Genomic DNA, 13,265 nt, shown 5'->3' with positions numbered 1-13,265 from the left:
AGGTACTGCTGGAAGTGGTAGGGACAGAGCATCGAGTGACATTATACTGAGTGTACTATCTGAAAATTACCTCGAGCAATTAAACAGAGAACCGACTAATGGAGATAACGTCTTGGACCTACTGATAACAAACAGACCCGAACTTTTCGACTCTGTAAGTGCAGAACAGGGAATCAGTGATCATAAGGCCGTTGCAGCATCCCTGAATATGGAAGTTAATAGGAATATAAAAAAGGGAGGAACGTTTATCTGTTTAGCAAGAGTAGTAGAAGGCAGATTTCAGACTACGTAACAGATCAAAACAAAAATTTCTGTTCCGACACTGACAGTGTTGAGTGTTAATGGAAAAAGTTCAAGGCAATCGTAAAATCGCTTTAGACAGGTACATGCCGAGTATAACTGTGAGGGACAGGAAAAACCCACCATGGTTCAACAACAAAGTTAGGAAACTACTGCGAAAGCAAAGAGAGCTTCACTCCCAAGTGTAAACGCAGCCAATACCTCTCAGACAAACAGAAGCTAAACGATGTCAAAGTTAGAGTAAGGAGGGCTATGCGTGAAGCATTCTGTGAATTCGAAAGTAAAATTCTATGTACCGACTTGACAGAAAATCCTAGGTAGTTCTGGTTTTACGTTAGATCCGTAAGTGGCTTGAAACAGCATATCCAGACACTCCGGGATTATGATGGCATTGAAACAGAGGATGACTCGCGTAAAGCTGAAATACTAAACACCTTTTTCCCAAGCTTTTTCACAGAGGAAGACTGCATTGCATTTCCTTCTATAAATCCTCGCAGAAACGAAAAAATGTCTGATATCGAAATAAGTGTCCAAGGAATAGGAAAGCAACTGGAATCACCTAACAGAGGAAAGTCCACTGGACCTGACGGGATACCGATTCGATTCTACACAGATTACGCGAAAGAACTTGCCCCTTCTAACAGCCGTGTACCGCAAGTCTCTAGAGGAACGGAAGTTTCCAAAAGATTGGAAAAGAGCACAGGTAGTCCCAGTCTTCAAGAAGGGTCGTCGAGCAGATGCGTAAAACTATAGACCTATATCTCTGATGTCGATCTGTTGTAGAATTTTAGAACATGTTTTTTGCTCGCGTATCATGTCGTTTTTTGGAACACAGAATCTAATCTGTAGGAATCAACATGGATTCCGGAAACAGCGATCGTGTGAGACCCAACTCGCTTTATTTGTTCATGAGACCCAGAAAATATTAGATACAGGCTCCCAGGTAGATGCTATTTTCCTTGACTTCCAGAAGGCATTCGATACAGTTCCGCACTGTCGCCTGACAAACAATGTAAGAGCCTACGGAATATCAGACCAGCTGTGTGGCTGGATTGAAGAGTTTTTAGCAAACAGAACACAGCATGTTGTTATCAATGGAGAGACGTCTACAGATGTTAAAGTAACCTCTGGCGTGCCACAGGGGAGTGTTATGGGACCATTGCTTTTCACAATATGTATAAATGACCTAGTAGATAGTGTCGGGAAGTTCCATGTGGCTTTTCGCGGATGATGCTGTAGTATACAGAAAAGTTGCAGCATTAGAAAATTGTAGTGAAATGCAGGAGGATCTGCAGCGGATAGGCACTTGGTGCAGGGAGTGGCAACTGACCCTTAACACAGACAAATGTAATGTATTGTGAATACATAGAAAGAAGAATCCTTTATTGTATGATTATATGATAGCAGAACAAACACTGGTAGCAGTTACTTCTGTAAAATATCTGGGAGTATTTATGCGGAACGATTTGAAGTGGAATGATCATATAAAATTAATTGTTGGTAAGGCGGGTACCAGGTTGAGATTCATTGGGAGAGTCCTTAGAAAATGTAGACCATCAACAAAGGAGGTGGCTTTCAAAACACTCGTTCGACCTATACTTGAATATTGCTCATCAGTGTGGGATCCGTACCAGATCGGGTTGACGGAGGAGATAGAGAAGATCCAAAGAAGAGCGGTGCGTTTCGTCACAGGGTTATTTGGTAGCCGTGATAACGTTATGGAGATGTTTAGCAAACTCAAGTGGCAGACTCTGCAAGAGAGGCAATCCGCATCACGGTGTAGCTTGCTCGCCAGGTTTCGAGAGGGTGCGTTTCTGGATGAGGTATCAAATATATTGCTTCCCCCCACTTCTACCTCCCGAGGAGATCATGAATGTTAAATTAGAGAGATTAGACCGCTCACGGAGGCTTTCAGACAGTCGTTCTTCCCGCGAACCATACGCGACTGGAACAGAAAAGGGAGGTAATGACAGTGGCACGTAAAGTGCCCTCCGCCACACACCGTTGGGTGGCTTGCGGAGTATACATGTAGATGTAGATGTAGAAGTAAAGCTGTGAGGATGGGGCATGAGTTGTGCTTGGGTAGCTCAGTTGGTAGAGCACTTGCCCGTGAAAGGCAAAGGTGCCAAGTTCGAGTCTCGGCCCGGCACACAGTTTTAATCTGCCAGGAACTTTCACATCAGCGCACACTTTGCTGCAGAGTGAAAATCTCATTTCTAACAACAACAACAATTGTAATTATGAAATAACATAAAACATGACATTTAAGATAAGCTGTACCATACTAGGGAACAGCAAAAGTGGCAGTTGAGAGGGTTAGGTCAGTTCCCCCTAACCTTTTTCTTCCTTTTATTTCTATGTGCCCAGGAGAGACCTTTGATTTAGCCAGCTTAACTTTGTGACTCTAAGCTCACATAGTTGCCACTGTGCCATTTCTGCCACAGATGTCATCCAGGTGGCTTTGGAGGAAGCGATGATTACTGAATTAACATCTGTTGTTAACAGGGTTAATGTGGCAACACTGCCCTCCATTCTTGCTCTTGCTGCTGGCATGACTTTACAGTAGTTTGCTGGATTCATCTCAACAAGTGCATGCTGAAGGCTTTGAACGTGAGACAACTGAGTTTTGTGATGATGGCACTAGTGTGTGTGTGTGTGTGTGTGTGTGTGTGTGTGTGTGTGTGTGTGTGGGGTGAGGGGATTGAAAAGTTGGAGGCATAACTACCTTTTTCATTTGCCTCTCCAGACGTATTTCACTGCTCCCTATAACAAAATAATTTTTTGCCTTCTGCTGCCAGATGTCATTTGATACATTTAGCACGAAAAATAAATTATAGTGTATTTTCAGGTGACGTTCATAACAAAGTTAAGCCTAGCCTAAAAGTTCACATTTAAAGATTGGACATAATTAAGTATAAATCCTTGCACGAGACACATACAGGAATGTGTGTAATGTAAGTTAACCGTAAATGGTCAGTATGTTATCATTTGTTTCACTGAGAAAGTGTTTCATAATTATAAAATGACTCATTTGACATCACAGAGAGACATTGCAATTATTGTTAATGGAACATTCAAATAAATAAGTGTATTAATAACTAAGTAACTATCTATTCCCATCTAAAGAAATCTACATCAGGATAACCATGCAGTTGCTTGATTTAAAATCCACTGCATTCACCATTGTGTCTCCATTTGAGATCTATGTAACAGCTTTACTAGAAGAGCATTCCTTCTTTAGGATAATGTGTGACATATTTTTGTATGATATTTAAATTGTGTGGAAAGTGGTTGATTTAGTACTCACTACTGCAAAAATGAATATTTCTCACTGTGAAGTGTGATTGATCAATGTTTGCACTCATGTGCTCTGCGAAAACAGACAACAGCTCCTGGATTAACGAAATCTTGACTCCCCACTGTATAATGATTTCTGGTAGTAATTTCTTTCACTGTTAAGAAGAATTCCAAATCTTTTTGTCTGCTTCAGTGGTAAGTACATTGTGCTTTGATTGATTTTTCACTTTTTCTGTTAGTAGAGGGTCACCTGGTGCATCATAGACACATATTCTTATTATGTTGTTCATTATTTAATTGCAGCTGCTTTTATTTATATTTGACTCGTTGAACTGGCAAATCTTTTACTGTGTGACTGTACTAATTGAACACGGAATAACTTGCTTTATCTCTCTTTAAAGGTTCTGCTCCAGTTGTCACTTTGTGTGAGAATCAGGAGAAGTGTGTTGATGCTGGAGTACAAACTGCGTCTCCTCCATTGCTGCAGCAGCAACTGCAACGAGACAATGAACAGCAGTCGACTTTGCCTCGGAATGGAAAGTCTGATGTAAAGTTGGGCAGTGATGCTGCTGCTAATGTGCCAGATGATTTGTGGGAATGGGAATGTTTCTGTTGTGCACAGATCTTCAAAAGTTCATCATATTTGCAGAGACATCTCAACAACAGCAGTTGTTTTAAGGTTTGTTGGAAATTCTTGTCAAAGATTATCAGCCAAAACAGGGAAATGATAAAAGAATGCTGTAAATGCGAAATATGACAGATCTAGAAGAATGACTGACCGTAATTTTGGGGAATGTGTTACTGTCTTGATGTTTCTTGTTCTCTGTGCTTTTTTTTTTATTATCTACAAAGGAACTTTCTTCTGGTGACTCCTCTTTCTTTAAATAAATCAAATTTTGTAATAAGTCATTCTAAGAGTGATATTTTTATGTATTTTTAAAAATATGTGGTTGAAGGAGATGGACCTTGGTACCTTCTACTGTGAGAAAAGGGAGGAAGAAAGACTATATGAATGTCTGGACATGTCTTTCATTCTGAATGAGGTGGTGGGGTAATGAAACCGCTGGACTCTTGTTTAGGGAGAGGAAATCCAAATTCAAATTGTTGTCTGTATGTTGCTCATCAGCAAGAAAATGCAATAGGTTGTGAAACAATCAACTGTAAATTATAATCTACCCTTGAAAGTAAAGCATGTGCAAAATTTACATGCAAACATAGTTCACAGCTCATGAGAGGAAAGCTTTTTATCTATTGAAATTGCTACGAGGTGGTAAATCACTGAATGGTGATAAATCATTGAATGGAGGAGACTTTGGATTGTGAGTTACCCCCAGAGAAAGAACTGACTGATAAAACCTGTGCATCGGGTAAGTGCTTCCCCAGCCATAAGTGAGTAGTGAGCCATGTACTCATCGTGGTGATACCACTTCAAGTGGTACTTTCTCTTGGACAGCTGATAGCAATTCGGTAAGAATTTGTGCAAATCGTTTACCTATTAAGGTTTCTTCGGTGTAGTTGGGACCAATTAGGTAGTCTGCAGGAATCATGCACCATGCATTCACGCTCCACTGCCTCGGATTTTCAACCTGTGTCATCAAATGCTGATTCTCAAAGGCCCAATAATCCATATTTCTTAGTAAGTTTCTTAGGATAGCTACAGGTTGCACTCTGTATGTTTTATGGACCAGTGTGAGTTTAACAAGATTATAATCAGAAACTCAGGAATTTACTGTTTAAAGTACACTAGTTGGCTGATTACAGTGCCAATGTTGGAGATTCAGTGAATCACTGCCATCACCAATGCAATCAACCAATTACTGTACTTTAAACTGTTAGTTCCAGCATTTGTGGTGATGCTCTTGCTAATTTTAAGAGTGAAACCGACCAATAAAACATAGTGAATGCAACTTGTGGCTGTCCTGAGAAACTTAATTTCAACAGTAGCTGGTTTCCTTGCAGGCAATATGAGGCAGGCAATATGAGCACTTACCAATTTCTTAGATTCAGCTTTCCGTGAAATTTGGAGGAAAGGGGGAGGTGGGTTGGACAACATGTTGTCCTGAAGTTGCCTCAGAACCGAGTAACAGAATTTCATTCACCCTCTGCAGTTCTGCTGGTGAAGTGGTATATCATACCAAGTCTATTAACAAAGTTTCAAGAACCAGCTTTAAATGATTACTCTAGCAATATACTAAAACCCCTATGTATCACACACATAGGGATCATGAGGATAAGATAATAATTACTGTACACACAGAGGCATTCAGTCATTCTTTCTGTGCCCCATATGTGAATCAAGCAGGAAGAAACCTTAATAGTTGGTACAATGGGACGTATCCTCTGCGATGCTCTTAACTGTTGGTTGCAGATTATAGATGTAGGTGTAAATGTAGAGGTGGCATCAGTTAACTATAGTGGCAGTTCTGCTTTTGTTGCTTCCAGAGCTTTGATTTAAAGACACATGTCAAAAATTGAATGCATTTGTAAAACAGGGAACTGAGGGATATAGATTATTAAATAATCACAATGCTTCATGAGCTTAGTGTCAAGATACACACTTACATTGCATAATTACATCAGCAAAACAAACAAAAAGGAAATCACAAAAGAATGATAAAGATGGAAGCTTTTTGACTCAAAATGTGAAGAATACTGGGCTGACTTACTCCAGACACAATCCTACTTTCTTTAGAGGTAACACACAGATAATGAGCAACAACTTCCAGAACATGTGGTTTTGTTTGATCCACTGGTTCCAGGGTTGGTCCTTACCTTGTGCATAAGTGTTCCAGTCCTTTTCCAAAAGCAATTTCTCGCACATTCACTGAATTATCATTCTTGTTGAACATCATATTTCAGAATACTTTTGTGGGTACAGCTCAGTCGTTCCTTTGTGTTGTTTCTACAGTTTCTGTAGAGAAGTAATATATCTAGTGTGTAAGACACTTATGTTTTCAAATTAACCAGCACTTGACATACAAGAAGGAGACGGACAGTATGAAAGCTAAATTTCACCTATGTCCCGTTTGTACTGGTATCACAGCTATGCAATCCAATGTGATTAATTTCCTCAGTTGGGTATGAAATCACAAACTTCCACATAAAACAGCAGTCAGTTTCATATTCATAACAGATAAATTATAAGTTCTAAATATATCATTTTCTTGGAAAGTGCTGTTGAATTCAACTTGTAAAGAACTATGATATTAGCAGTAGAAATTACTAGTGTTCCTATCGAAATAGAAGAGTTGATATCAGTGTCTTTGCAGTTAATGTAGCTATGAAAAGAGACTATATGCTGTTTATTGAAAACTTTTCACAGTTCATCTGGCTCAAAATAGAATGACAATGTCTGAAACAGTTCTGAAAATATCGTACTGTATATGGTGGCAGCAATAGTACACTGAAAATATAAAATTTCTTTTCATTTTGTTACATACTATACCTAATAATTACCCAAATCATGGTTTATTTGTCCACTTGCAGTTTGATGGTGAACATTATGGAATGCAGCTAAATAATCGATCAGCATTCCGTCCAGGCAGATGGCCTCCACAGCAGGATGCTATTGTTCCGAAGCATATCAGGGTGAGTTCTCTGCTGTTATTGCATTTCACATATTACACTGAATGTACTGTTGAGAGAAACTGCTACTTATGTACTCACATCCATTGACATCACGAACTGTAGCTGTGTACGAGTAAAATAGGTGGGTTCACGAAGCATTCTGTGCAGGGACAGATAAAGCATACTTAGTAGCGGCGCCAGTGTGCTCTGTATCCTTGTCCCACACAGCACCTTGCTGCCTATTCTGTTATCTGGCAGTGTTACTGCAAGTGCCACATTGGCCACACTTTCTGCTTCTGGCACTCTATGCAAAATAATTGTATGTTTAGAACATTATCATCATTTTTTACACAACACTTGACATGTCTTGTTTGTGCCACCACTAATAACTACACTGGATAAGTGCTCTTGTCATACATGCATCAACATTAAAATCAATACTAAATGTTCTAAGTGCACCCCAAGTGCACAGTACTGACAGATGCAGCAGACTAACACTATTGGCTTGCGTATCGTGTGGTACACTGCTTCCGTATGCTGCGAATTCCCACATCATCCACCTTCTTCTATGCTCATCACTACAGTACGAGTAAGGACGACCACAAAAGAAGTATGCATAAGTTTGGTAAGGTGTCAAAGGGAAGTAAAAGACAGCTTTTAGGTAAAATATGCACTTATTTTTATGGGTAATCCGTTTTTAGCACATGCACTGTCCAAAATTTTTTAGTGATTATATTCCATCCCTGAAGTGCCATTCTGGAAGGTCAGCAAAATATATGTACAGCTGTCACAACCCTTTGAATTCCAAACATTTCCAGCCACATATCTTGAATGATGTATGAAAAGTTGGAATTCAGGGTGCTAGGTTTGGTGAATAGGGTGGACATTTCAACTAATCGGACTTAAATCCTTCAGATTTCTCACTGCCAAGGCACTTTTGTTGACACAAGGCACTTTTGTTGACACAAGCATTCTTCTAATAAAAGAAGACACTTTTCTTGTGCAGTCCAGATCAGTTCTTCTCTATTTTGTCATTTATTTGATACAGAAGGGTTGCCTAGTAATTATCTAGCTACTGTCCTAACCTTTTGTTAGGTGATCTGGCCTGCAGATTTCATCCACCACTTTAAAATTTAAATTGGTATATCATTTGTAACATGCAGTGGACCCATGTCTGAGCCACAGTATCAAATTTGAGCAGAACATTTGTTGAGTTTTCCATGACCTCCCTGTGCCTCTTAGGGTAAATCCAAGCATGTGCTACATCTCTAATGACCTTGTCATCAACGTGACTTTAAAACTTAACCTTTCCTCTTGCCTTCTGATCATTTGAATAAACATAAAAAAAATAAAAAAGACTGTTTCTAAAATCTGAAACTATTGTGCAGAGCAGCTTGACATTTGACAACTTTATTGTGTGGCCTGAATTAACTCAATAGAAACAGAATTTCACAGATATTGATGTCAATTTTACTGCAGCCTGAGAACTAGTCACCTTGGCCTAATTGTAAATATGTACGAGGGTCAGTCAAAAAGTAATGCCTCCTATTTTTTTTTCTACGTTTAATTGTCAGGAAATTTAAATGCAATTACATAGGTTGAAAACCACAACATTGAGGATCATTTTGTCATTTTTCAATGTAATCTCCGCCCATCTCTACAGTTTTGGTCAATCTTTGAAGAAGGGCATGTATCCCAGCACGGTAAAAATCACAGCTCTGCTTCCTAAGCCATTGACACACGGATGTTTTGACGGCCTCCTCATCTTCAAAATGAATCCCACGATGAGCTTCTTTTAGTGGCCCGAACAGATGGAAGTCTGATGGTGCCAGGTCAGGGCTGTATGGGGGATGAGGCAAAACTTCCCATCCAATTTTGACAATCTCGTCAGAGGTGTGACGACTGGTGTGTGGTCTTGCATTGTCATGCAAAAGAAGAACATCTGCCATTGATTTTGTTGGGCGAACTCGCTGAAGACGTGCTTTAAGTTTTTTGAGGGTTGTGACGTATTGAACAGAATTTATTGTGCATCCCTGCTCCAAAAAATCAACCAGAATCACACCCTCTGTATCCCAGAAAACTGTTGCCATAACTTTCCCTGCCTATCGCACAGTTTGGAATTTTTTCTTCCTCGGCGAGCTTGTGTGACGACACTCCATTGACTGCCTCTTTGATTCGGGTTCAAAAAAATGCACCCATGTTTCGTCCCCGGTCACAATTTTTTTCAGAAACTCATCTCCCTCCAAACGGAAGCGCTGCAAGTGTTGGGAGGCTATTGTTTTCCTTGCCTCTTTATTCTGATCGGTTAACATTCTTGGAACCCACCGTGCACAAACTTTTGAGTACCCCAATTGTTTAATAATCGTGATCACACTGCCTTTACTAAGAGAAATAATGCGACACACTTCATCTGCAGTCACCCGACGGTCACCACGAATGATGTCATCAACTTGCTGAATGTTGTGTGGAGTCACTGCACTCACCGGCCTGCCGCTCCGCTTTTCGTCAGTCAACGGTGTTTGCCCTTCAGATTCCTTACAACGACGAACCCATCGTCTAACAGTGCTGACATCCACTGTCACAACACCATACACCTTCTTCAGTCTTTCATGAATGCGTATGGGCGTTTCACCTTCTGCATTCAAGAATTCAGTCACACAACGCTGTCTCAAACGAACATCGATGTCGGCCATCTTACAAACTTCTGCTGTGCTGCCACCTGTTGACACAGAAAGTTACTACTGCAGTGGATTGCAGAAGAAGGTTTGAGGAATGGCGCCAAATTCAAATTTTTCACTTAACTTAATTTTTTTAAGTAGAAAAAAATTGGAGGCATTACTTTTTGACCGACCCTCGTACCTCTGGACTAATCAGTTATTAAGACATATGTGGAAAAGGTACATAATAGGATTTTGAATTGTGGGTATTTTTTTACGGCTCATGGACGGAGAAGAAACTACTGTGTTTTTCCCACTCCTAAATCATAATGTTGTACACTCAGAAAAATAGATTTTTGATTTCACTCGCCTTTGTTTCTTCTTTCATCACATTTTGATCTATAATCAGTCTGACTATCCTAAACTGGTGTAAACAGTTAAGTATACATTGATCAGCCGGAACATTATGACCACTGACCTACTATTGATATAAACCTGTCCAGGCGACAGGAACATCATTTGGTGAGGAATGACTGCTAGTCAGACACATGTGCAGTGCTGGTAATATCAGTGAGCGTGCTGCCCGTGTGTAGAATGCGGAGGGTGTGTTATCTATCTGAGTTTGACCAAGGGCAGATTGTGATGGCCCAGAGGCTCAGCACGAGAATTTCAGAAACTGCATAACTTGTTGGGTGTTTGAGCATTGCTGTGGCAAGTGTCTTCAACACGTGGCAAAACCATGGTGAAACCATCTCCAGACACAATGGGTTTTGCGGCCACCCCTTGTTACAGATATCAGACATCCGCAATCAATTTCTGATGCAGTTTAATGTACTGGAACAGCTATAGTTTGAGATACATTATGTTGCATAGGAATAGCTGCTTACTAGTTCTTGAACGGATGACTCATGATGGAGGAGGACAGTTTGTAGTTAATGGAATTGCTTGGAAACTGAAAGAAAAGTGTATAACTACATGTCCATGTTGTGTTATGCAGTTAGTACATGTGTCTGGTACTGTTTTACACCAGTGTGACACGGATTCGATGCATTTGTAATTAATTCATGAGTGAGATAATGTCAACCCTCAGGAAAAGAGATGTTCAACAGTATAGCAGTAGTGGAAGATGCTGGTCTAACTACAATAAGTTTTACTGACAGACCAATAAGGTAGTCTGAGGCGAAATTTCCTACAGCAGTCTCAGGTTTCATACATGTATACAAATTACTGTCTCAGCCAAAAGACATATATTCCAAATAAACAGCATTTTGGTGGTTCCATTGGAATAATAAGGATGCATAGTAGTGCGTTTTAAATACTCTGGTGATCAATTTGTGTTGAGAAGTTTGGTACTTGCCTGTGTGAGTAAGTGGCTGCATCTGGTTGTATATCTAGTTCATAGTTTCTGCATTTCATTGTAAAATGAAATTCTGCAGGTTTAAACAGATTTAATTTGTTGCAAAACTAAACCCCATAACAGTAACTAGACATTTCAGTCCAACTATACATGGACAGCAATGGAGTACTAACAACAGCAAAGAATAAATATGTATCAGAGACTGTGACCAGTGTAAATTGTTGTCCCTCAAGCTTGTGTTGGAACTTCCTGGTAGTGCCATTTGCTGCATACAATTCATGATCGCAGGTTGCCCAGGCTCTGTTGAAATCGGGAGATAACTTCTTGCTGAAAAATGCCAAGTGCTGCCAGTGTTCATCTCCTTGTCGTTGCAGTACGGCATCAATTGTGGCAGGAGACTCATCAACCCTAGAGCGAGAGGTGCCCACAGAACTAGGTGCGCTGACAGAGTAGCCTCTGCGATAGTGATCTTCACTTTGGTAACTGAAAATTCGACCCTGCTAGTCCATAGCAGTTTTATCGTTTGTTTTGGTGGACTTTGTATTACGTTGTTCAATGGAGCAGCTAAGAGTGCATGATGACACACGAAATAGTGACAAAAAATTGATGGTGCTGGGAAATCGTCACAACTCTCATACTGTTGAAGGCTGTGGCAAGTTAATTATGGGCTTGACTCTCTCTTGTGGGTGATGGCGTAACCCAGGAATTGGACCTCAGCTGTCCACATACATACTTCAGTGGACTGATAAGTAAATCATGTGAACAGAGGTGAGTAAAAACTTGGTGTAAGTGTGTTATGTGCTCTGTGTCCGAGCTTCACCCCACCAAGGCATCAGTGTAAGTATAGCAAAAATCAAGACTGCCTGAGACTTTGTTCACGAACTGTTGAAAGGTCAGTGCAAAATTGCATAGTCTGAAAGTCATTCTGGTAAATTCAAATGATCGAATGGGGTGCATACAGCGGTTTTAGCTACATCATCTGGAGCGATGGGTACCTGATAGAATGCACGTATGAAGTCCAATATGGAGAGATGTGTTTGCCATGAATGATGGCTGCCTAGTCTTTGATGTGTGGTACTGGATAATGATCAGGGCTAATCCAGGCATTGAGCAATCTATAATTCCTGCAAGGGTGCCATCTGTTATTCTTCTTTGAGATTACGTGGAGTGGGACACCCAACTACTGCTAGGCAGATGGCAGATTCAGAGTGCGTGCATACTTTCGACTGCTGATGTTAAATGATGATGTCAAGCATGAAATGGCATTCCTGATGTGATCAAAATATAGTGCATCATCAAATGTTTGATGGGGTAAATTTTTGGTCCTATTAGGAATTTTGTTTCTGTTAACATGTCAGAGCGCTGTGCCAGCATCCTGAGTTGTTGGGTAATCTAAGTGGGAGAGCTGTAAGGTTCAAGACCTTAACATGTGCAGTATTGTCATAACTGCTAATATCACAGAGCTTCAGAATACATTTACTGTCTTTTATTTTATGGTACATACAGTGTTATTGTACTTATTCCCATATTAGTTGTATTGTATTTTCCTCCCATCTTAAAGATACACAATTTAGAATCTTTGTCTTGAGAATTGGCATGTAAGGAGAAGATGTTAAAGGAACTGCCCTTGCAGAAAGAGACGTTCCTTGTCATGACTGTTTTAACTCTCTCTTTAAAACGTTTCTTTTTAATGTATGTGTTAACTTTGGTTGTTGATATGTAAAACCACTTTATATGTTTGACGTTTTTGTCACTTTTGTATATGCAATATGTTTCAGAGAGTGAGAGCATGGCATATTGCCAGACAGTATCCTTGTCACAGATGTGGTTTACTGTTCACCAAATCCTCCAGTCTGAATAGACACTTGTTAATGCTACATGTTCCTGCATACAGGTTAGTTTACTACAGAACGTTGACTTTTTCCAAGCTCTTTAATTTAAACTTCTAGCAGAATTAGTACTCACTGTAAAGGTGACACATTGAATTGCAGACAGGCAAAATGAAAACACTGTTACACACTGAGCTTGTGGTGAAAGCATTCTTGAGGAAAGAAAAGCAAACACATACACAATCACATTGAATGTGT

General features: G+C 40.0%; 1 protein-coding gene across 4 annotated transcripts in view; it reads left to right on the top strand.

Annotated features, from left to right (window-relative positions):
• The window catches only part of LOC126279055 (zinc finger protein 729-like), a 194,432-nt gene that overhangs the window by 71,189 nt on the left and 109,978 nt on the right, over positions 1–13,265 (top strand). For all 4 annotated transcript variants that reach the window (XM_049979485.1, XM_049979482.1, XM_049979483.1 and 1 more), the window contains 3 exons: positions 3,999–4,276; positions 7,084–7,185; positions 12,957–13,072. In XM_049979485.1, coding sequence (XP_049835442.1) covers positions 3,999–4,276; positions 7,084–7,185; positions 12,957–13,072 — 496 coding nt within the window. The remainder of the gene's footprint in view (positions 1–3,998; positions 4,277–7,083; positions 7,186–12,956; positions 13,073–13,265) is intronic.

Source organism: Schistocerca gregaria, chromosome 6, assembly GCF_023897955.1.
Source record: "Schistocerca gregaria isolate iqSchGreg1 chromosome 6, iqSchGreg1.2, whole genome shotgun sequence".
Lineage (NCBI taxonomy): Eukaryota > Metazoa > Arthropoda > Insecta > Orthoptera > Acrididae > Schistocerca > Schistocerca gregaria.
The sequence above is the reverse complement of the archived record's forward strand: the minus strand, read 5'-3'. Positions and strand labels throughout refer to the sequence as shown.